This window comes from Osmerus eperlanus, unplaced genomic scaffold, assembly GCF_963692335.1.
Source record: "Osmerus eperlanus unplaced genomic scaffold, fOsmEpe2.1 SCAFFOLD_102, whole genome shotgun sequence".
Classification (NCBI taxonomy): domain Eukaryota; kingdom Metazoa; phylum Chordata; class Actinopteri; order Osmeriformes; family Osmeridae; genus Osmerus; species Osmerus eperlanus.
This window is the reverse complement of record NW_026911117.1, coordinates 44,600-68,131: the sequence shown is the minus strand read 5'-3', so window position 1 is coordinate 68,131 and position 23,532 is coordinate 44,600. Positions and strand designations below refer to the sequence as shown.

At 52.2% G+C, this 23,532-nt stretch overlaps 1 protein-coding gene and 3 non-coding genes across 5 annotated transcripts; all 4 read left to right on the top strand.

The window, feature by feature from the left end:
- The first annotated feature begins 1,452 nt into the window (after window positions 1-1,452).
- Window positions 1,453-23,395, top strand: LOC134015638 (cytoskeleton-associated protein 5-like). 2 transcript variants are annotated; one of them, XM_062455212.1, is made up of 42 exons: window positions 1,453-1,546; window positions 4,096-4,171; window positions 4,497-4,690; window positions 4,905-5,111; window positions 5,343-5,656; window positions 6,353-6,453; window positions 6,575-6,688; window positions 6,809-6,913; window positions 7,740-7,829; window positions 8,094-8,258; window positions 8,468-8,596; window positions 8,979-9,107; window positions 9,318-9,539; window positions 9,618-9,710; window positions 9,861-10,046; window positions 10,180-10,274; window positions 10,948-11,005; window positions 11,251-11,376; window positions 12,141-12,286; window positions 12,376-12,550; window positions 12,642-12,755; window positions 13,239-13,367; window positions 14,149-14,343; window positions 15,561-15,672; window positions 15,882-15,961; window positions 16,071-16,196; window positions 16,300-16,449; window positions 17,168-17,371; window positions 17,601-17,736; window positions 17,838-18,031; window positions 18,562-18,734; window positions 18,839-19,000; window positions 19,078-19,210; window positions 20,264-20,434; window positions 20,659-20,843; window positions 20,966-21,038; window positions 21,118-21,306; window positions 21,419-21,514; window positions 22,249-22,320; window positions 22,401-22,542; window positions 22,622-22,716; window positions 23,062-23,395. In XM_062455212.1, exons 2-42 carry the CDS (start codon window positions 4,115-4,117, stop codon window positions 23,320-23,322), a joined length of 5,898 nt encoding a protein of 1,965 aa, XP_062311196.1. In that variant the 5' UTR covers window positions 1,453-1,546; window positions 4,096-4,114; the 3' UTR covers window positions 23,323-23,395. The 2 variants fall into 2 exon arrangements, with proteins under 2 accessions (XP_062311196.1, XP_062311197.1); XM_062455213.1 differs by having other exon boundaries at window positions 1,454-1,546; window positions 23,170-23,395.
- Window positions 16,485-16,597, top strand: LOC134015640 (small nucleolar RNA SNORD67). Its single transcript, XR_009929200.1, has one exon. It is a non-coding gene; the product is annotated as a small nucleolar RNA SNORD67 (small nucleolar RNA).
- LOC134015641 (small nucleolar RNA SNORD67) lies at window positions 17,401-17,513 on the top strand. The gene has a single exon (XR_009929201.1). It is a non-coding gene; the product is annotated as a small nucleolar RNA SNORD67 (small nucleolar RNA).
- Window positions 22,748-22,860, top strand: LOC134015642 (small nucleolar RNA SNORD67). The gene has a single exon (XR_009929202.1). It is a non-coding gene; the product is annotated as a small nucleolar RNA SNORD67 (small nucleolar RNA).
- Window positions 23,396-23,532: the final 137 nt, after the last annotated feature.

The window sequence follows — 23,532 nt, the reverse complement described above, 5'->3', positions numbered from 1 at the left end:
TCAGAGTTTTCAAACCCACTTGTCGTGAAGTAATTTCTTCTAGTTCAGCATCACGCTGATTCGCTGCTAGATGAGCACGAAGGCCAATGAGAAAGGGTCTTGGCAGCTACTTTCCCTGAAGTCTCTGACGATTGGCTGAGGGCGGGCATGCAGAGAATCAGATTAACAATCCTCGCACACACAGTCCCACCCACTCAACTAAAGTTGCTAAACTGTACAGATTTACCATTCATACGCAGATAAAAGCAAACATTTGTATTTGTTGAAGATATTGTGTTGATTTTTTGTTGTATAGTCTTTTGTACAAAGGGATTTCAAGATTGTTTGACTTGTATTAATTTTACTCACTGGAGAAGAATTTTTTTGCTGGATTATTGTAACCACTGTTTTCTAGTCTTGTAAATGATAGGGTTGATGCCAGTTATTTAATAGTGCTCTTTATGTTATGAAATATTGTTCACATATAACTGTTGTAAAGTTAACAAAAAGAGATATTTATGATTTCTTTGTTTGGTTGTCACTTAATGTGTAAATATGAAAAGACTGTTTATGTATTTCCATTGTAGTACTAACAAACGGTGTTGTGTGATATAGTAAACTACTCCTTTGCTAGCTTTTAATATAAAATTGCATTTGCATTTCAACGAAAAAATGACACTTTTGTACCCGATCTCTTCATTTAAAACACAGACTGTATATAAAGATGGACATCTCCACATACCTAACTAAACTTTGTTTTCACACATACATTTTTTTACATATCTTTTCAACCTTTTAAAAATGTTTTTTTTCGAAAATAATTTTTCAATCTTTAGATACTTTAAAAAAAATGGTGACATTCAAATCAAATCAATTTGTATAGCCCTTTTTACACGCAAGCATGTCACAGAGGGCTTCACATATGCCCATAGAACTGCCCCTCAACCAACCTAAACCCTCAAGGAAGACAAGGAAAAACTCCCAAAAAACTCAACAGGAGAAAAAAAATGGAAGAAACCTTGGGAGGAGCAATTCAGAGAGGGATCCCCTCCTCCAGAGACGGTTGGTGAGAGAGAGGAGCAGAACACAGGCTAAACATAGTCATACAGTGTCGATGGGTTTTTAAAACACCAAAATCCATTGTTCAACTTTATAGATGTAGGACATTGTGTTCACAATTCAACATTTTATGTTTGATATCGTCCATTATTGGATGATATTGTAGACCTCGTCGGGGCATTATCCCTGCAGCCAAATAGAATCAAGTATTCACCCAGACCATGGTATAAGCGTTCTTTTTGTACTATTAATCGGAAGTGTTTTAACCAGACCCATAGAAAAATGGCTCTGGTTTGAAGGAGCTTTGATATAAAAAAAGCATTACAAATCCGCCTTCTCGTCTAATGAAACTTGCTGCAGTAGGGAGAACATTTGAATCGTCCAATCATAGGGCTCGCCTGTCTTGACCAATCAGCGCTAAGTTTTTAAACTACGTGCATTTTCAAACGAAATGTAAGCTGTATAACCCCGGAACACGACACAGTCACGACTAATACCCCTGAAAAAGGTAAATGCAATGCTCTACCAGCTGCAAATATGTTTTTAAATGTGAAGAACGCTTTACATAATGCGTTCTGATTTTACGCAATGATATCGATGTTTAAGTTTAGCTACAGTGCTAGTAGGCTACACACTGCCGAGCTAGCCTAGCTACAAGTTGCATTCGGCTGTCACGTTTGCTACTGAATTAATCGCTAGGTAGTTAGCTAACAATCTGAATTGTATCAGTATTGTCACTGAGCTGTTTTGTCTCTCTTCAACATCAACAGACCAAGAATACTAACTGAAGTGCTCTTAAAAGTTCAAGTCTGTTTAGGTAGGCATCTTTCGTCACGTCAGACGCAGAATACAGGTTTTGCTAGCTAACCGCTTCAACTAACATTGTTATTTACATTTAGTCATTTAGCAGACGCTTTTATCCAAAGCGATTTACAAGAAAGAGCAAAAGTTGCATAGGTCAATGATCATGAACAACGAGATAGCCCCAAAAACAATGTGGGTAGCCAAAACATGAAGCAAAATTGTGAAAAGCAAACAAGAGCCAATGGGTAGAACCAGAAGAGCATGTAGTTACAATTAAACGACATGATCCTCGAAAGTATGGAGGATTATAGGGGCCAAAACTAAATAAATAAATACTTGAATAAATAAATAATTATATAACACGCTTATAAACAATTATATAACAAAGCTTAAATACATGACTAATTATATAAGGAAATGCCTAATTGACATACAAAATATATAAATTACAAATTAAATGAACACTAAATATATAAATGTTACATGTATTTTTGAGTATTTATATATATATATTTAAGTTTTAATGTGTTCACATTTATTTATACTTCCATTTATTTATCCTTACATTTATTTATTTATCCTTACATTTATCAACGGTGTAACTTGCTGCAGCAAAATAAATCCGTCGTCTGCGTCACCGAGTCAGGGGGCGGGTTTAAGCCTCTGATTGGTGAATGAACAGTATTACACACCAGGCAGGCTCAACCAGTCGATCAAGCTCTCTTCGATCTAGAGGGATCCTCGATACTGCAAAATGTGGTATCGATACGATACCAATGAGTAAATACAGGGCCATACGGCGCCCCTGCCAATACCAATATTGCTGATTTGCAATATTACTTTTTACTTAGAAAAGCAGTTTATCTACTTTCGTGTCGAGGGTGCAATGCCTCACAATTTATGAAGTGAATGCAACATCAATATGAAAATTTGAATTAAAATTTGAATTTTCGTGATCATTTAATGATTTTTCCTTTAATTACTTGTTCATGATTATGACCATAATAAAACACAGGACAAAGAGTTTTGTCAAAAATACTGTTACTGTCAAAATACTGCGGCTGAATCGTGTTACTGCACGTACACGCCGGCAACAACTCACAGCCTAGCAGGGGAGGGGCAAAGTGAGCTTGGGCGAAGTTAGACGGCGTTTGCACAAGTTACAACCACTGTGATGTAAAGGGAATTGTGTACTGAATGTAGAGAACAGAAATTGAAACTTGAGTATCGATCTTATCACGCCAGTATCAATCAATAGGCTACTGATACCAACATTGGTATCGATACTATCGGTCTTGAGATCGATTCGCCCACCCCTATGCTGTACCATCTCGCCGAGGATCGTGAACACATTTTCATTGATGTCTGTGTCAGTCAGGGCCGATATAATTTCAGCGAAGCTCTCAATATAATGTAAAAAAAAGTGAATTGGCAGTTGCCTCCATATCTTCAGCTACCGACAAAATTTCGACCACTGTAGCATGCAATTTCATTCATTGAATCCGCACGAGGTGCTGCCATCTTGAATGAGTCAAAATCAGTTGATTCAAGTTGAACCACCAATCAGAGGCTTTAATCCGTCCCCTGACTTGGTGACGCAGACGACGGATTTATTTTGCTGCAGCAAATTACACCGTGGATAAATGTAAGGATAAATAAATAAATGGAAGTATAAATAAATAAATGTGAACACATTAAAATGTAAATATATATATATATATATATATATATATATACATACACACAAATACATGTAACATTTATATATTTAGTGTCTCATTTAATTTGTAATTTATATATTTTGTATGTCAATTAGGCATTTCATTATATAATTAGTCATTTATTTAAGCTTTGTGTTATATAATTATTTATTTATCCAAGTATTTATTTATTTAGTTTTGGCCCCTATAATCCTCCATACGAAAGTGCCCAGAGTGTACCTGGAGGAAAGCGAGCAACAATAATATAATTCACAGTGAGTACAAGTAGGCTAGCTAAATCAGTTACAACTAACCAACAAGTGCAACAAGTCCCTCAATAAGTGTCATTGTGTTCCTGGAGGAAATAAACTAACATCTGATCCAACAAATCTTTAGCCTTTTCTTGAAGGTGGGGAGACAGTCAGCAGTCTGATGGAGGTGGGGAGATGATTCCACCATTGGGGGGCCAGACAGGAGAAGTTATCTAGCCTGCTAGCTCACCTTGGATCTGCTATATTCCTTATCCCATATTTCCTTCTCTCTTCTACAAAAGTTAGTCGAGACTGGCCAACATGGGTGACGACTCTGAGTGGATGAAGTTGCCTGTAAACCAGAAATGCGAACACAAGGTGACTCAAGCTACTGTATACTGTGCAAACTCTGAACTACTTAGCTATAGCTTAGCTTCTAGCACCATTATTAACGTACTAGCGACATTACACAGTTAAACTTGATTTGCCTTCAAAGGCAAGAACGGTATATGGCTAACAAAATACCACAACACTGTTAAACTCTCTTACAACCTTAGCTATTTTGGACATAATGATGGACAATCCTAGTGTAATGTTCGCTGCAGTCCATTATGCTAGCTACCGCGGTCTAATGTTAGCTACCGTTCGTTCACTAATGTTAGCTAGCAAGACTCCGCTAATCTGTCTGTCCATGGTGTGACAGGTGTGGAAGGCCAGACTTCACGGGTACGAGGAGGCCATAAAACTGTTCCGGGGGATAGATGGCGAGAAGAGCCCGGAGTGGGACAAGTTCCAGCCTCTCATAGTGAAGTTTGTGACGGACTCAAACGCTGTGGCCCAGCTGAAGGGACTGGAGGCGGCGCTGGTTTACGTAGAAAACGCTCACGTAGCTGCGAGGTGAGAGAGGGAGAAACAGTTGTAAAAATAAATGTGTTGAAATGTGTCGGTTTGAAGGTGTGCGAGCCGTGCAATTCATTTTCTTACAATTAGTATTGCTCAGTGCACTGAAAGCCTGAATGAGAATTGTTGTAATGTAATTAATCTAATAAAGCATAAGCTACATCCATCCCCAGTTCACTCCCTGGCTGTGTGGGTGTGTCCATCCCTGCAGGACTGCAGGGGAGGTGGTGAGTGGAGTGGTCTGCAAGGTGTTTAACCAGCCCAAGGCCCGGGCCAGGGAGCTGGGAACAGACATCTGCCTCATGTACGTCGAAAAAGAAAAGGCAGAAGCTGTCCAGGAGAATCTAATCAAAGGTCTCGAGAACAAAAACCCCAAGATGGTGTGTGGCTGTGTGGAGACACTGCACAGAGCCCTGAGGTAAGCGGCTCTACAAAGCCTGTTTTATGGAAAACTGTATTTTATAGTTCAGGGGAAAAGGGTGGGACACCTTTTTAAATGTAATTTTCATACTTAGTTTGTTGGGATCCGACAGATTTTCAAAAAGTGTGTTGGACATGTGAAATGCAAGCTACACCCCTGATGCGCATATCCTCTGATCATGTACAACTTCACATTCAAACTCTATAATGTGTAATGCTTTCCCCCCAGTGAGTTTGGGTGCAAGACGGTGGGCCTGAAGGCTGTGGTGAAGGCACTGCCCCGGCTGTTTGAGTCCAGAGAGAAGGCAGTGCGCGATGTGGCACGCGGGCTGGCGGTGGAGGTGTACCGCTGGATGGGGGGCGCGCTGCGGCCCGCCCTGCAGGGGGTCAGCCCGGTGCTGCTCCAGGGGCTGGAGGATGAGTGGGCCAGGCTGCCGGGGGCGCCCGCCACACAGACGCGCTTCCTGCGATCCCAGCAGCACCTCCGGGACACGGCGCTCCAGCAGCACCAGCAGGCTGAGGCAGGGCCCCACCAGGCCCACGGTAGCCATGATGATACATGTTCATAGAGCACATACAGAGGAGGGATTCAACCTGTGACCTTTGATCTGCAGTCAAATGCTCTAACGCTGGTCTGGACCACCAAGAAAGCTGAAGGTCATGTGTTTTCTCTCTCCTCCCTCCCACGCTCGTCCCTGCTCTCCCTCCCCCCCTGCTCTCCCTCCCCCCCTGCTCTCCCTCCCCCCCTGCCCTCCCTCCCCCCCCTGCTCTCCCTCCCCCCTGCCCTCCCTCCCCCCCTGCTCTCCCTCCCCCCCTGCTCTCCCTCCCCCCCTGCTCTCCCTCCCCCCTGCTCTCCCTCCCCCCCTGCTCTCCCTCCCCCCCTGCTCTCCCTCCCCCCCTGCCCTCCCTCCCCCCCCTGCTCTCCCTCCCCCCCTGCTCTCCCTCCCCCCCCTGCTCTCCCTCCCCCCTGCTCTCCCTCCCCCCCTGCCCTCCCTCCCCCCCTGCCCTCCCTCCCCCCCTGCCCTCCCTCCCCCCCTGCTCTCCCTCCCCCCCTGCTCTCCCTCCCCCCCTGCTCTCCCTCCCCCCCTGCTCTCCCTCCCCCCCTGCTCTCCCTCCCCCCTGCTCTCCCTCCCCCCTGCTCTCCCTCCCCCCCCTGCTCTCCCTCCCCCCCTGCTCTCCCTCCCCCCCCTGCTCTCCCTTCCCCCCTGCTCTCCCTCCCCCCTGCCCTCCCTCTCTCAGGTGTGGGGACAGGACAGTGTGTCCCTGACGTTGACCCCTTCGAGCTCCTGGAGCCAGTAGAGATCCTCTCCAAGCTGCCCAAAGACTTTCACGACAAGATAGTGAGCACACACCACGCGTAATGAACCAACCCTCATGCACATCCCTCGAATGTTGGGCCCTGTGTGACGAGAGCTCCAGAGTTTGCTCATCCATGTCCCCTATGATTGTGTGACTCTGCAGGAAGCCAAGAAGTGGCAAGACAGGAAGGAAGCACTGGAGGCCTTGGCAGGGCTGGTTAAGAGCCCCAGGCTGGAGGTCGGAGACTATGGGGATGTGGTGCGAGCGCTGAAGAAGGTACCGGCTTGTCTGTCTTACCTGCTCAGGGACATGTTTATATACTTCCTTGTATGCAGAAGTAAGTCTTTCAATCTCTCCCAGAAAACCTGGTGACATTTTTATTTGTGTGTTTTGCAGGTCATTGCTAAGGATACAAACGTCATGCTGGTCGCTCTGGCGGTGAAATGTGTCTCTGGTCTGGCCTCCGGGCTGAGGAAGAAGTTCAGCACCTATGCTGGCCATGTAAGGATCCACACCACAACCAGGCTTGTTACAGCCTGAAGAGAGGGAGTGTATTTACCTGCTACCGTGTAAAGTAACCACATCTCAGCTACCAGACATGGTGTATAGTAACATCTCAGCTACCAGACACAGTGTATAGTAACATCTCAGCTACCAGACATGGTGTATAGTAACATCTCAACTACCAGACATGGTGTATAGTAACATCTCAGCTACCAGACATGGTGTATAGTAACATCTCAGCTACCAGACATGGTGTATAGTAACATCTCAGCTACCAGACATGGTGTATAGTAACATCTCAGCTACCAGACACAGTGTAAAGTAACATCTCAGCTACCAGACACAGTGTAAAGTAACATCTCAGCTACCAGACATGGTGTATAGTAACATCTCAGCTACCAGACACAGTGTAAAGTAACATCTCAGCTACCAGACATGGTGTATAGTAACATCTCAGATACCAGACACAGTGTAAAGTAACATCTCAGCTACCAGACACAGTGTAAAGTAACATCTCAGATACCAGACACAGTGTAAAGTAACCACATCTCAGCTACCAGACACAAGTGTAAAGTAACATCTCAGCTACCAGACACAGTGTAAAGTAACCACATCTCAGCTACCAGACACAGTGTAAAGTAACATCTCAGCTACCAGACACAGTGTAAAGTAACATCTCAGCTACCAGACAGTGTTATAGGAGCTGTTCTAGGAGCTGTCATGTGACGTGCTTCTAGGAGCGGTCATGTGATGTGCTTCTAGGAGCCGTCATGTGACGTGGTTCTAGGAGCGGTCATGTGACGGTTGTGGTGTTCTCCTCGAGGTGGTGCTGACGGTGCTGGAGAAGTTTAAGGAGAAGAAGCCTCAAGTGGTCCAGGCTCTGCAGGAGGCCATGGACGCCATCTTCCTCACGGTGGGGGTGATGTTAGTGTGTGTGTGTCGGTGATGTTAGTGTGTGTGTGTCGGTGATGTTAGTGTGTGTGTGTCGGTGATGTTAGTGTGTGTGTGTCGGTGATGTTAGTGTGTGTGTGTCGGTGATGTTAGTGTGTGTGTGTCGGTGATGTTAGTGTGTGTGACTTAAATGAACTTTTCTCGTGTCTCTCTACCTCCTTCTCTCTCTACCTCATCTCTCTACCTCCTCCTTCTGTCTACCTCTCCACCTCCTCCCCCCTCCCAGACCTCTCTCCAGAGTCTGAGTGAGGACGTTCTGGTTGTGATGGACAACAAGAACCCTTCAGTGAAGCAGCAGGCGTCTCTGTTCCTGGCCAGAAGCTTCCGTGCCTCCAGCCCCTCCTCCCTCCCCAAGAGCCTCCTCAAGCCGCTCTTCGCTGCTCTGATCAAGGTGGATGTTCAGGAACACCTAAACCACAGACCACCGGTTATAAAATCTAACCCCCCAAAAAACATAGTATTGTGTAAAAATTGACAGTAGCATTTTTTTGTTCTGTAAACCCCCCCCCCCCTAAAATTATAATATTTTTTGTAACATAAAAACTTTTACTTACCCCCGCTCCCCCCCCCTCCTGATCTTCCTGTCTTCCCTCATGGCAGCATGTGAACGACTCTGCTCCTGAGGTGAGGGACGCTGCCTTCGATGCCCTGGGCAGCGCCATGCGTGTGGTGGGGGAACGGGTGGTCAACCCCTTCCTGGCAGACCTGGACAAACTGAAAGTAGACAAGGTAACAGCAGCAAAAAAAACATTCAAAGATTTCAGAGTTCAATCTCCTTACATGTATTACTGGTGCAGGTTTTAAATACAGTTTCAATGTCGATTTAAATGATTCAGTTAAACTATTTTACATTACATTTAGTCATTTAGCAGACGCTCTTATCCAGAGCGACTTACAGTAAGTACAGGGACATTCCCCCGAGGCAAGTAGGGTGAAGTGCCTTGCCCAAGGACACGTCATTTGGCAGAGCCGGGGCTCGAACCAGCAACCTTCTGATTACTAGCCCGATTCCCTAACCGCTCAGCCACCTGACTCCCAGCGTTTGGTCAGACTGTCCCTTGTAGCACGTTCTCGCTCCTCATGTCACTAAACCTGCCTCTTCTCCCACAAGATCAAAGAAAGTGCTGCGTCCTCTGGAGGGGGGGAGGAGGAGGAGGAGAAGTCTGTCACCAAGACCCAGCCCCCCGCTGGGGTCCCTGCCAAGACAGCACAGCCCTCCAACAAGGCAGCTGAGGTGTGGGTGTGTGTGTGTTAAATGAGCTGCTGAATAGTGGACTGTGCCTTAGGCACAAGTTTTATTAACATTTTTTATGTAACTAATCTTTCTGATAGACTAACGCAGAGGAGGCTAACGTAATTTTAAAAGAATCTTGGATGTTTAAGACTTTTGCACAGCATCATCCAGAACTTATGTAAAGACAAATTTCTTTTTCATGGTTGTGTGTTGCAGCCCGCTGGGGGTCCTAGGAAGGCCAAGCCAGGAGGAGCAGGGAAGGGGAGGAAGCCGCCTGTGCCCAGGGAGCCGGCTGTGCCCAGGGGCCTGCAGGAGTCTGAGCTCTCCCTGGAGGAGTGTGAGGAGCGGGCCACAGCAGTACTTCCTGCTTCCTGTGTACAGCTGCTGGGCAGCACCAACTGGAAGGAGCGTCTAGCCAGCATGGAGGACTACCTCCAGGTACAGCCCCTCTCTCTAACTACGCTGATGCTTTAACCTCAAGGAGAGGGGATTCTCATGTTGACCTCTGCCCTCTAGGCTGTGGAGCAGATGGACAGCAGCCAGATGCCCTGCCAAGCACTGGTCCGCATGTTGGCCAGGAAACCCGGCTGGAAGGAGACTAACTTCCAGGTACCCTCCTCTCCTCCCCCCCCCTGCTCCTCCCTCTGCTCCTGGAGCTGTGGGAGGGAGGTGCTCTCAGCAGGGGGGGCGTATCCCTGTCCCACATCTCAGCTCTGCTGTGGGTTGTTTTGGGTGGTTGCTAACGGTGTGTGTTGCCAGGTGATGCAGCTGAAGTTGCGGGTGGTGGAGGTGGTGGCGCGGCGGGGCAGCTTCTCGCGGGTGGCTGCAGGGGCGGTGCTGGCCGTGCTGGTGGAGCGTCTGGGAGACGGGAAGTGTGGAGGTTCTGCTAGGGAGGCGCTCAGCTCTGTAGCAGAGGCCTGCAGCCTGGCCTGGACCGCAGAACAGGTCAGCTACCCCCCCTCCCTACTGAACAACTCACACAACAATTATCCACCCCCCCTCCCTGACCACGCTTGTCCCATGTTATCCTCTACTCTGTCAGTGTGGAACGAGTGACGTGATGTAACTTGTCGTCTAGGTCGTGTCGATGGCGTTTGCCCAGAAGAACCCTAAGAACCAGTGTGAAGCTCTGAGCTGGCTGGCTGGCGCCATGAAGGAGTTTGGGTTTGCAGGGTAAGATTCACCCGCACCTCAGGGCCTTGTTCAGGTGTGGCTGTTCCTCCTGCTCTACTGAATGCAAACATGACTCTTTTTGTTTTTTGTCTCTCTCTGTCTCCCCCCTCCCTCCCCTGTCTCTGTCTCCCCCCTCCCTCCCCTGTCTCTGTCTCCCCCCTCCCTCCCCTGTCTCTGTCTCCCCCCCTCCCTCCCCTGTCTCTGTCTCCCCCCCTCCCTCCCCTGTCTCTGTCTCCCCCCCTCCCTCCCCTGTCTCTGTCTCCCCCCCTCCCTCCTCTGTCTCTGTCTCCCCCCCCTCCCTCCTCTGTCTCTGTCTCCCCCCCCTCCCTCCCCTGTCTCTGTCTCCCCCCTCCCTCCCCTGTCTCTGTCTCCCCCCCTCCCTCCCCTGTCTCTGTCTCCCCCCCTCCCTCCCCTGTCTCTGTCTCCCCCCTCCCTCCCCTGTCTCTGTCTCCCTCCCCTGTCTCTGTCTCCCCCCCTCCCTCCCCTGTCTCTGTCTCCCCCCCTCCCTCCTCTGTCTCTGTCTCCCCCCCTCCCTCCCCTGTCTCTGTCTCCCTCCCTCCTCTGTCTCTGTCTCCCCCCCTCCCTCCCCTGTCTCTGTCTCCCCCCTCCCTCCCCTGTCTCTGTCTCCCCCCTCCCTCCCCTGTCTCTGTCTCCCCCCTCCCTCCCCTGGCAGGATCAATGTTCAGACCTTCATCGTCCACATCAAGACAGCATTAGGAGCCACTAACCCAGTGAGTGTTTTACATCTCCTGCTCTGTTAGAGCGGCGCGGTGTGTAATCTGATCACACGGGTTCCTCTCCTGTCTGTTTACCTGATCCCATTCACCAAGGACATTCTTGGTAGCTTGCATTGACTTTGTCAACGTTGACAAGTTGAATCATTTGTCTTGTGGGGGATGTTTGCTGAAGAGACAGAGCACTTGATTGAGCTGTCCTGCGTGTCTCTGTCTCTCTGTGTGTGTGTGTCCGTGTCCAGGCTGTGAGGACGGGGGCCGTGGCCCTGCTGGGGGTGGTGTTCCTGTATGTGGGCCCTCCCTTGAGGCTCTTCTTCCAGGAAGAGAAGGCAGCGCTCCTCTCCCAGATAGACACAGAGTTCCAGAAGGTACCGTCTTCTCCTCACCCTGCTCACGACCCTCAAACACCTCCTCACCCTGCTCACGACCCTCAAACACCTCCTCACCCTGCTCACGACCCTCAAACACCTCCTCACCCTGCTCACGACCCTCAAACACCTCCTCACCCTGCTCACGACCCTCAAACACCTCCTCACCATCTGTGAACAGAAACTGGGGAGAACCTGATCGTCTTCAGAACTTCTTGAAATGTTGAGTGAAGCCTCTAGGCGTGTGACTAGTTGGTGTGAAGGAGACAGTAATTACTGGTACGGTCTGACTGCTGATGTGATGGTCTGACTGCTGATGTGATGGTCTGTCTGTCTGCTGATGTGATGGTCAGTCTGTCTGCTGATGTGATGGTCAGTCTGTCTGCTGATGTGATGGTCAGTCTGTCTGCTGATGTGATGGTCAGTCTGTCTGCTGATGTGATGGTCTGTCTGCTGATGTGATGGTCTGTCTGCTGATGTGATGGTCGGTCTGTCTGCTGATGTGATGGTCAGTCTGTCTGCTGATGTGATGGACTGTCTGCTGATGTGATGGTCTGTCTGCTGATGGTCGGTCTGTCTGCTGATGTGATGGTCGGTCTGTCTGCTGATGTGATGGTCTGTCTGCTGATGTGATGGTCGGTCTGACTGCTGATGTGATGGTCGGTCTGACTGCTGATGTGATGGTCGGTCTGTCTGCTGATGTGATGGTCTGTCTGCTGATGTGATGGTCGGTCTGACTGCTGATGTGATGGTCGGTCTGCCAGATGCAGGGCCAGACTCCCCCAGCTCCTTCCAGAGGTGCCCCCAAGAGGCCTGGAGGTCAGGAAGAGGAGGAGCAGCAGGAGGAGGAGCAGCAGGAGGAGGGAGGTGCTGGGGTGGTGGTGGACCTCCTCCCTCGTACAGACATCAGGTGGGGCATCTAGTCTCACTAAACAGGATCAGATGTTGTGTTTCTGTTTGGTGCTGTTGATGATGGGAGTCGCCTTCCTCCTTTCCTAGTGGTCAGATCTCTGCAGCCATGATGTCCAAGATGGCCGACAAGAACTGGAAGGTCCGTAAGGAGGGTCTGGACGAGGTGGCCTCTGTGATCTCAGAGGCCAAGCTCATCCTGCCCAGTCTGGGGGATCTGCCCGCGGCTCTGAGGGCCAGGCTGACGGACTCCAACAAGATCCTGGTGAGAGGAGGAGGGTGCATCTGCCATAGGACCATCCAGCAGGAGTGTGATGGTGGGGTGTGTGATGCAACTGTGTGTGTGTGTGTGTCAGGTCCAGCAGACTCTGTCCATCATGCAGCAGATGGCCTCTGCCATGGGCCCCGCCCTCAAACAGCACATCAAGACCCTGGGAACCCCTGCCATTACTGTCCTGGGAGACAGCAAGGTACACACACACACACTGTTCTGGGAGACAGCAAGGTACACACACACACACACTGTCCTGGGAGACAGCAAGGTACACACACACACACACTGTCCTGGGAGACAGCAAGGTACACACACACACACACACACTGTCCTGGGAGACAGCAAGGTACACACACTCACACTGTCCTGGGACAGCAGGGTACACACACACTGTCCTGGGACAGCAGGGTACACACACACTCTCCTGGGACAGCAGGGTACACACACACTCTCCTGGGACAGCAGGGTACACACACACTCTCCTGGGACAGCAGGGTACACACACACACACTCTCCTGGGACAGCAGGGTACACACACACACACTCTCCTGGGACAGCAGGGTACACACACACTCTCCTGGGACAGCAGGGTACACACACACTCTCCTGGGACAGCAGGGTACACACACACTCTCCTGGGACAGCAGGGTAACCTATGGGGTGATGGGTGTGTCCTCAGATGGGCGTGCGTGCCGCGGCGCGGGCCACGCTGAGCAGCTGGGAGGAGCAGACAGGCTTCAGGGCGTGGCTGGAGGGGGAGGAGCTAGCTGCAGAGCTGGGGAGGGAAAACCCCTTCCTCCGCCAAGAGGTGTGTGTGTGACTACATGTACTACACATGACTACATGGGAGTCATGTGGCTGAGCGGTTAGGGAAGCGGGCTAGTAATCTGAAGGTTGCCAGTTCGATTCCCGGCTGTGCCAAATGACGTTGTGTCCTTGGGCAAGGCACTTCACCCTACTTGCCTCAGGGGAATGTCCCTGTACTTACTGTAAGTCGCTCTGGATAAGAGCGTCTGCTAAATGACTAAATGTAAATGTACTCTACCCACCTCACTGACTCTCCTCTCATCCTCTCCTTTCACTGTGTGGAAAATGGACAGAAAAAAATTCGACATGAGTTTCGAAAGGTTGAAAATATGTGTTGTTTTTACAAGATTCAAAGGGTTGACAAATATTTTCGAAGCGAGTTGTGAAAAAATGTTTCTAAAGGCTTGTTACCTTTGTTTTAATCTATATTTTGCCCCTGATCTCTAATCTTTCTCCTGTCCTCTCTTCCTGCCTTTCACTGTGTGGGGGGGGGGGTTAGTTTCCCCAAAAGGTGAAAGTGAAAAAATATTTTCTATTTATTTTCAAAATAATGTTTATTTGAGGGAAATATTTTTTCAACCCTTTTGGAGACTTTTATTCAAATTTGGTTTTCAACCTTTTATTGGGGGAAAAAATTCTGAAATATTTTCAGACAAAAGAATCCCCCCAACAAAAGTTGGCATCACTGATGAGGACTCGACTGTGCTCTGAAATCAAAGAAGGTTAACTCATTTTCTCTCCTTTCAATCCCTCTGTCTCGTGTGTGTCGCTCCCCCCTCCAGGTACTGGGCTGGCTGGCTGCCAGTCTGCCCGCCCTGCGCTCCGCGCCCCCTGACCTCCAGCTGTGCGTGCCCGCCCTGTATTCCTGTGCGGAGGACAGGAACCCAGACGTGAGGAAGCGGGCTCAGGAGGCTCTTCCTGCCTTCATCACTCACCTGGGCTTCGACAGGATGAACAAGGCTGCCGCCAAGCTCAAGGTAGGCCCACACTCAAGGTAGACCCCCCGCTCAAGGTAGGCCCCCCGCTCAAGGTAGGCCCCCCGCTCAAGGTAGACCCCCCGCTCAAGGTAGACCCCCCGCTCAAGGTAGACCCCCCGCTCAAGGTAGGCCCCCCGCTCAAGGTAGACCCCCCGCTCAAGGTAGACCCCACACTCAAGGTAGACCCCCCGCTCAAGGTAGACCCCCCGCTCAAGGTAGACCCCCCGCTCAAGGTAGGCCCCCCGCTCAAGGTAGACCCCCCGCTCAAGGTAGACCCCCCCGCTCAAGGTAGACCCCCCGCTCAAGGTAGACCCCCCGCTCAAGGTAGACCCCCCGCTCAAGGTAGACCCCCCGCTCAAGGTAGACCCCCCGCTCAAGGTAGGCCCCCCGCTCAAGGTAGACCCCCCGCTCAAGGTAGGCCCCCCGCTCAAGGTAGACCCCCCGCTCAAGGTAGACCCCCCGCTCAAGGTAGGCCCCCCGCTCAAGGTAGACCCCCCGCTCAAGGTAGACCCCCCGCTCAAGGTAGACCCCCCGCTCAAGGTAGACCCCCCGCTCAAGGTAGACCCCCCGCTCAAGGTAGACCCCCCGCTCAAGGTAGACCCACACTCAAGGTAGACCCCCCGCTCAAGGTAGACCCCCCGCTCAAGGTAGACCCCACACTCAAGGTAGACCCCCCGCTCAAGGTAGACCCCCCGCTCAAGGTAGACCCCCCGCTCAAGGTAGACCCACACTCAAGGTAGACCCCCCGCTCAAGGTAGACCCCCCGCTCAAGGTAGACCCCCCGCTCAAGGTAGACCCCCCGCTCAAGGTAGACCCCCCGCTCAAGGTAGGCCCCCCGCTCAAGGTAGACCCCCCGCTCAAGGTAGACCCCCCGCTCAAGGTAGACCCCCCGCTCAAGGTAGACCCCCCGCTCAAGGTAGACCCCCCGCTCAAGGTAGACCCCCCGCTCAAGGTAGGCCCCCCGCTCAAGGTAGACCCCCCGCTCAAGGTAGACCCCCCGCTCAAGGTAGACCCCCCGCTCAAGGTAGACCCCACGCTCAAGGTAGACCCCCCGCTCAAGGTAGACCCCCCGCTCAAGGTATGCCCCCCGCTCAAGGTATGCCCCCCGCTCAAGGTAGACCCCCCGCTCAAGGTAGACCCCCCGCTCAAGGTAGACCCCCCGCTCAAGGTAGACCCCCCGCTCAAGGTAGACCCTGACCTGTGTGTGTGATCTTCAGCCAGCCTCCAGAGACCAGGTGGTGGCTCTTCTGGAGAAGGCCAGAGTTTTCATGCCAGCAAAGGCTCCCCCAGCCAAGCCTACTGCCCCCCCTCCCCCAGCCAGGCCTGCAGGTTGGTACACACACACACGTCATAAACACCAGTAGTCTCCACCAGTACTGTCTGGGTTTTCCTCTATCCACTATTGCTGTCTGGTAAAATCTGAATAGGAGAATGCTATGGATCATAACAGCATGAGCTAACATAATAATAATGTATCAGAGGTTACCTCTTGTAGAGGATGTTCATAGTGGATAGCTGTGTTCTCTCTCTCTCCTCAGCTACCAGACCCAGCCAGCCCTCCAGTGAGGAGCCAGAGCCCAGAGCAGAGCCCAGACCCAAAGCAGCCGGAAAGCCCAAGGTGGGTCAACCTGTCAACCTGCTGCTGTGTGGATACACACACACAAACACACAGCGAAGGAGCGGTCAGCAGGCCCTGGATGGTCAATGTCCTGTGCTCTGCCCTCCAGGTGCATGCTGGGAAGAAGGCAGCAGGGAAGGCCAGGGAGGAGGAGGAGCAGGAGTGCTCAGGACCCATCTTCATCCTGCTGCCTGGGGGCAAGGAGCTCCGCGCCAGGGATGAGAGAAACCTCAAGGTGTGTGCTTCTCGGATCTCCTGTGTGTAGGTTAGCAACCACTGCATGAAGACTGACTGTCTCTGTGTCCCTCTCTGTCTCCCCCTCTCTCCTGGTGAGTCAGGTGCTGAAGTGGAACTTCCCCTCCCCTCGGGAGGAGTGCGTGGAGCAGCTGAAGGTTCAGATGTCTCCCTGCGTGGCTCGCTGGATGCTGGAGGAACTCTTCCACCATGACTTCCAGCACCACATCAGAGCCATCAGCTGCATGATCGAGGTCCGTGCGCACGCACACACACACACACACACACACGTGAGAGTGATGAGTTGCACCTTGATCAGGGGGCAGGTTGCCGTGGCACCAGCTCCCTGACCCGACTATTACTGGGGACACACTCATGTGCACAGGGGCCATCTGACTCACACACATCATCTTGTTTAGTTGTAGGCTATAACTTGCAGAATAGTTCAAATCTAGTCTAGCAACTTTTTCACTCGTTTTTGCAAGTTCTCTGCTATCTGTCAATAATGATTCCTGCAAATGCACTGTCTATAGTGTATTAATATGATGTGAGGTTCAACAGGTAGTGGTAATGGCTTTTCTATAAATGTTTTTTATAGAAAAAAATATTTTTTATAAATGTTGCACAAGGTTTACAAAATATTTTTTGGGGAAAAAACGGGAAACTGAATAAAAAGCTTTGAAAGTTTATTTTTATTTTTTATGGTTAAATAATATATAAAAAATAAGATTCTAAAGGTTGAAAAAAATATTTAGGAAAAAAATAAGAAAAAAAGCTTTACAATTTGGGGGGATAAAAGATTTGAAAGTTTTTTTATCGGTTTACAATGTATTTTTGAAAAAAGTTTTAGAAAGGTTTTGCCATCTCCTGTACATAAAGTATATTATAAGTTATAACTAAGTTACTTAGTGTAGTAGTTAAACTAGATCTCATCAAGCTGGTAACTAGATCCTTGTACGTGCTGAACCACAGCACCTGGAGCAGGAGCAGGAGGCTGTGATCTCCTGTCTGGACGTGCTCTTCAAGTGGTTCACCCTGAGGTTGTCTGAGACCAACAGCAGCGTGCTGATGAAGGCAGTGGACTTCCTGAAGCTGCTGCTGCCCTGCCTGGCCCGCATGGACTACCACCTCAACGAGCTCGAGGCCTCAGCCTTCATACCCTACCTCATCCTCAAGGTGTGCTCACACACACACACACACACACACGTGAGAGTGATGAGTTGCACCTTGATCAGGGGGCAGGTTGCCGTGGCACCAACTCCCTGACCCGACGATTACTGGGGACACACTCATGTGCACAGGGGCCATCTGACTCACACACACACACACACACACACACCAAGCTTTTAGATGGTAACTAATGTCCAACTAGGCTTGCTAATTATCTGTGTCTGACTGTCTCCAGGTGGGGGAGTCTAAAGACGGGGTACGTAAGGATGTACGGAGCATACTGAGCATGCTCTGTAAGGTCTACCCTGCCAGCAAGATCTTCCCCTTCCTCATGGAGGGAGCCCGCTCCAAGAACTCCAAACAGAGGGCTGGTGAGAGGCACACACACAAACACACACACACACGATCAAGTAAAGCCAGACTTCAGAAGGTGCTGCTCCAGACAGGAGTCTAACTCGTCGTGTTCCTCCAGAGTGCCTGGAGGAGCTGGGGTGTCTGGTGGAGCTGTATGGTCTGACCGTGTGCCAGCCCAGCGCGCCGCGCTCTCTGAAGGAGATCGCCGTGCACATCAGTGACAGGGATGCCTGCGTCCGCAACGCAGCCCTCAACACCATGGTGGCGGTCTACAACGTCTGTGGAGAGCAGATCTATAAGCTGATAGGACACGTAAGCTGCTACTGCCCTGTCTGATCTACCCTCTCCTCCTACTGCCCTATCTGATCTACCCTCTCCTACTGCCCTGTCTGATCCACCCTCTCCTCCTACTGCCCTGTCTGATCCACCCTCTCCTCCTACTGCCCTGTCTGATCCACCCTCTCCTCTCCTACTGCCCTGTCTGATCCACCCTCTCCTCCTACTGCCCTGTCTGATCCACCCTCTCCTCCTACTGCCCTGTCTGATCCACCCTCTCCTCTCCTACTGCCCTGTCTGATCCACCCTCTCCTCCTACTGCCCTGTCTGATCCACCCTCTCCTCCTACTGCCCTGTCTGATCCACCCTCTCCTCCTACTGCCCTGTCTGATCTACCCTCTCCTCCTACTGCCCTGTCTGATCCACCCTCTCCTCTCCTACTGCCCTGTCTGATCCACCCTCTCCTCCTACTGCCCTGTCTGATCCACCCTCTCCTCTCCTACTGCCCTGTCTGATCCACCCTCTCCTCCTACTGCCCTGTCTGATCCACCCTCTCCTCTCCCCAGCTGTCTGATAAGGACATGAGCATGTTGGCGGAGAGGATCAAGCGTTCCGCTAAGACCCCCCCTGTCCCCTCCTCTGCCCCGCCCCCGAAACACGGGGAGGACAAGGCCCCGCCCCCTCACCCCAACGCCAGTGTCCTACGCAAACCCAGCGAGCAGACAGCCAGCAAACTACGGTACACACAGCCCTGCCTCCTCCTCAGCCAGGTCTTCAGTCTGAGGGACACTTAAATTACTTGCATCAATAAAGGTTTAAGTGAAAGTTGATTCCCCCCCCCAGTCAGATCCGGGCGCAGAGTGCTGAGCAGCAGACCCCCCCCCCCCCAGCAGAGTTCAGTCTGGACGTGCATCTCCTGGAGCAGAGCGGCAGCCCTATCAGAGAGATGCCAGAACTGTACCAGCCAAGCCCTGACCTCCTGCAGACCCCCGCCAGCCTGCGGAGGTAACGCACACACACACAGTCACTCGTACACACTGTTACACACACACACCTGTCCTTTAAGAGTTTCTTTGTCTTAGTTTCCTATCCAGGCCCCGCCCCCTCCCTGTCTGCCAGGAGGAGCTCCGCCCCAGCCCCGCCCACAGCATCAACCTGGTCATCTCCCAAGTGGCGTCTGGAGACGTAAACACCAGCATGCAGGCCCTAGAGCAGGTACACACACACACACCAGCCTGCAGGCCCTAGAGCAGGTACACACACACACCAGCCTACAGGCCCTAGAGCAGGTACACACACACACCAGCCTGCAGGCCCTAGAGCAGGTACACACACACACACCAGCCTGCATGCCCTAGAGCAGGTACACACACACACCAGCCTGCAGGCCCTAGAGCAGGTACACACACACACCAGCCTGCAGGCCCTAGAGCAGGTACACACACACACACACACCAGCCTGCAGGCCCTAGAGCAGGTACACACACACACCAGCCTGCAGGCCCTAGAGCAGGTACACACACACCAGCATGCAGGCCCTAGAGCAGGTACACACACACACCAGCCTGCAGGCCCTAGAGCAGGTACACACACACACCAGCCTGCAGGCCCTAGAGCAGGTACACACACACACCAGCCTGCAGGCCCTAGAGCAGGTACACACACACACCAGCCTGCAGGCCCTAGAGCAGGTACACACACACACACCAGCCTGCAGGCCCTAGAGCAGGTACACACACACACACACCAGCCTGCAGGCCCTAGAGCAGGTACACACACACACACACCAGCCTGCAGGCCCTAGAGCAGGTACACACACACACACACCAGCCTGCAGGCCCTAGAGCAGGTACACACACACACCAGCCTGCAGGCCCTAGAGCAGGTACACACACACACCAGCCTACAGCTACACACACACCAGCCTACAGGTACACACACACACACACCAGCCTGCAGGCCCTAGAGCAGGTACACACACCAGCCTACAGGTACACACACCAGCCTGCAGGCCCTAGAGCAGGTACACACACACACCAGCCTACAGGTACACACACACGCACACACACACCAGCCTACAGGTACACACACACACCAGCCTACAGCTACACACACACCAGCCTACAGGTACACACACACCAGCATGCAGGCCCTAGAGCAGGTACACACACCAGCCTACAGGTACACACACACCAGCATGCAGGCCCTAGAGCAGGTACACACACCAGCCTACAGGTACACACACACTCACCCCTCCCCCCCACACAGATGCAGCAGGCCCTGCGAAGGCCCGGGGTGATGGAGGGCCTGTCAGACCAGCTCCTGCTGGCCTGCTGTCTGCAGCTCCACCTGGCTCGCTCCTCTCATCTGGCCAACCAGCGCACGCCTCGACCCCTGGTCACCCAGCTCTGCAGCCGCCTGCTGGACAGCATGTTCATGGTGAGGGGGAGGGAGGGCTGTAGGGCTCTGGGTGGGAGTTTCCCGACAGGATAACAGACCGCCATTTTGTTTTTTTGTAGCAGTGATGTTAGAGGACCAGGAGGCTGTATGTAGAGAGGTTTCAACTGTTTACAGTAGGATTGCATCATCTCATCTGGGTGTTTGTTTTCAGTATAGGGCTTTGTAGTTAACTCCTCCCCCCCCCCCCCCCCCCCCCCCCCCAGCTGCTGGGCGTGCCCTCCCTGGCATGCGAGGTGTCGGTGGCGGTGCTGAGGGAGGTGGTGGAGGAGCTGCTGGCTGTGCTGCTGGACCCCAACGTGGCGCTGCTGGACCAGGGCAGCGTGCTGCTGGAAGCCAACCAGGTGCTGAGCCTGCTGCTGGAGAAGACCAACCACACCCGCATCCTCAGGTACCTTCTAATAGTACATGGTACCCTGATGCCCCTCGGGTACCCTCTAATACCCCTCAGGCACCCTGATGTTCCTTAGGTCCCCCTAATGTGCGTGTGTGTGTGTGTGTGTGTCTGTTAAGCTCTCTGCTGGTGCTGATGCAAGAGAGTTTGGAGTCCTCGTCGACCTCCAAGTTCTCTGAGCTGGTCATGAAGGTGAGGGAAGGGAGTGGCGGGGGCAAGGTGGAGTCCTGTTCTCAGTCATGTGACCTCCCTGTGTCTCCCTGTGTCTCAGTGTGTGTGGAGGATGATCAGGTTCCTCCCAGCCACGGTGGGAGACCTGGATCTGGACCAGACCCTGCTGGCGCTCCATAACTTCATGATGGTGTTCACCAGACAGCGTCTGCGAGCACTGACCTCTGACCTGCCCTACCGCACCCTCAAAACCCTGCTGCACACCCTGTACAAGTTTACTGGCCCCCAGGTGCACACTCCAGCTGACACACACACACCCCAGCTGTCCGATGCATGGACACACACCTTTTGGGTTTCACTAAATGTTCTTTTGATGTGTGTGTGTGTGTGTGTGTGTGTAGATCCTGGAGCACCTGAGCCTGGTGGAGGACAGGAGAGCATCGGGTCTGGAGACTCACCTGAAGATGCTGCTGTCAGCAGGACCCCGAGACGCCTCAGTACGTACATACACACACACAGGTCTGATGAGGACCCAGAGACGCCTCAGTACGTACACACACACACACAGGTCTGATGAGGACCCAGAGACGCCTCAGTACGTACACACACACACACAGGTCTGATGAGGACCCAGAGACGCCTCAGTACGTACACACACACACACAGGTCTGATGAGGACCCAGAGACGCCTCAGTACGTACACACACACACACAGGTCTGATGAGGACCCAGAGACGCCTCAGTACGTACACACACACACACAGGTCTGATGAGGACCCAGAGACGCCTCAGTACGTACACACACACACACAGGTCTGATGAGGACCCAGAGACGCCTCAGTACGTACACACACACACACAGGTCTGATGAGGACCCAGAGACGCCTCAGTACGTACACACACACACACACAGGTCTGATGAGGACCCAGAGACGCCTCAGTACGTACACACACACACACAGGTCTGATGAGGACCCAGAGACGCCTCAGTACGTACACACACACACACAGGTCTGATGAGGACCCAGAGACGCCTCAGTACGTACACACACACACACACAGGTCTGATGAGGACCCCGAGACGCCTCAGTACGTACACACACACACACACAGGTCTGATGAGGACCCAGAGACGCCTCAGTACGTACACACACACACACACAGGTCTGATGAGGACCCAGAGACGCCTCAGTACCCCCCTCCCCCCCCTGATGTGACCGTGTGTCTGCAGCTGTACAGGGAGAGACACGAGAACATCCTGAAGATCTTCAACAAGATCACCTCCCAGGAGAACTGCACCCAGGTGAGGCTGTCGTGTGGAACCATCTCATCCATGTGTGTCTAGTGTGTGTGTGTCTTATATGTGTGTGTGTGTGTGTGCAGGGTCTATCGGAGCTGGCTGTGTTCCGGCAGCACCATGCAGAGGTGGACTTGACCCCCTACCTGAAGAGGGTGCCTGCCCCCCTCCAGACCCTCGTACAGCAAAGCCTCCACACACACACCAGCAAGAGGACGCCTGCTGCTGGTACACACACACATGCACCTGGTCCACACCAGTCCACCGGTCCCTGCTGGTCCAGACGAGTAACCTGTCTCTCTCTCAGGTGGCCCCGCCCCCCAGCCCAGCGGAGGGGAGGAGCCTAAACCGTCTGAATACCAGGAGAGTGCGCTCAGACTGCTGCAGGAGAGCAACATCCAGGTGCGCACGCACACACACACACACACACGTACGTGAGAGTGATGAGTTGCACCCTGATCAGGGGGCAGGTTGCCGTGGCACCAGCTCCCTGACCCGACTATTACTGGGGACACACCCATGTGCACAGGGGCCATCTGACTCACACACACACACACACACCCATGTGCACAGGGGCCATCTGACTCACACACACACACACACACACACACCCATGTGCACAGGGGCCATCTGACTCACACACATCTTGTTTAGTTGTAGGTTATAACGCACACACACACTGCCGGCTGATGAGTAGGGATCAGGGAAGTAATGTCCATCTCCACCCCCCTCCCCCTGCGCTCCAAGGCCCCCCTGCCCTCCAAGGCCCCCCTGCCCTCCAAGGCCCCCCTGCCCTCCAAGGCCCCCCTGCCCTCCAAGGCCCCCCTGCCCTCCAAGGCCCCCCTGCCCTCCAAGGCCCCCCTGCCCTCCAAGGCCCCCCTGCCCTCCATTTCCATGCTCAGCCGGGCCCCCCAGCTCCCACCCCCCCACCAGAGCCGCCTGGAGCCAGCCGCCAGCAACCTGGACGACCTGCGGAAGAAACTGCAGCGCATCAAGGAAAAACACTGACACACACTAGGTGTGTTTCTTATGCTTGTCAAACTGCTTGTAAATGTTTTTAAATAATTACCGGTAATGCATTTTGTGAATAAAACGGCTGAAGGTAGAGGTCTAGTCAGGGTGGTTTTTCTTAATTTGAACAAGGCCTGGCTGTCATGGCAAACTAGACCTAGCCAGAATGCTACTTTCTAAAATCTAAAAACTACCCAGTAGATGTGC

Coding starts and splice junctions, on each gene's coding strand:
- LOC134015638 (XM_062455212.1), top strand. CDS start 4,115: ATGGGTGACGACTCTGAGTGGATGAAGTTGCCTGTAAACCAGAAATGC. Junction 12,287..12,375: donor CTCCCTCGTACAGACATCAG/GTGGGGCATCTA, acceptor CTCCTTTCCTAG/TGGTCAGATCTCTGCAGCCA. Junction 17,737..17,837: donor GAACTCCAAACAGAGGGCTG/GTGAGAGGCACA, acceptor GTGTTCCTCCAG/AGTGCCTGGAGGAGCTGGGG.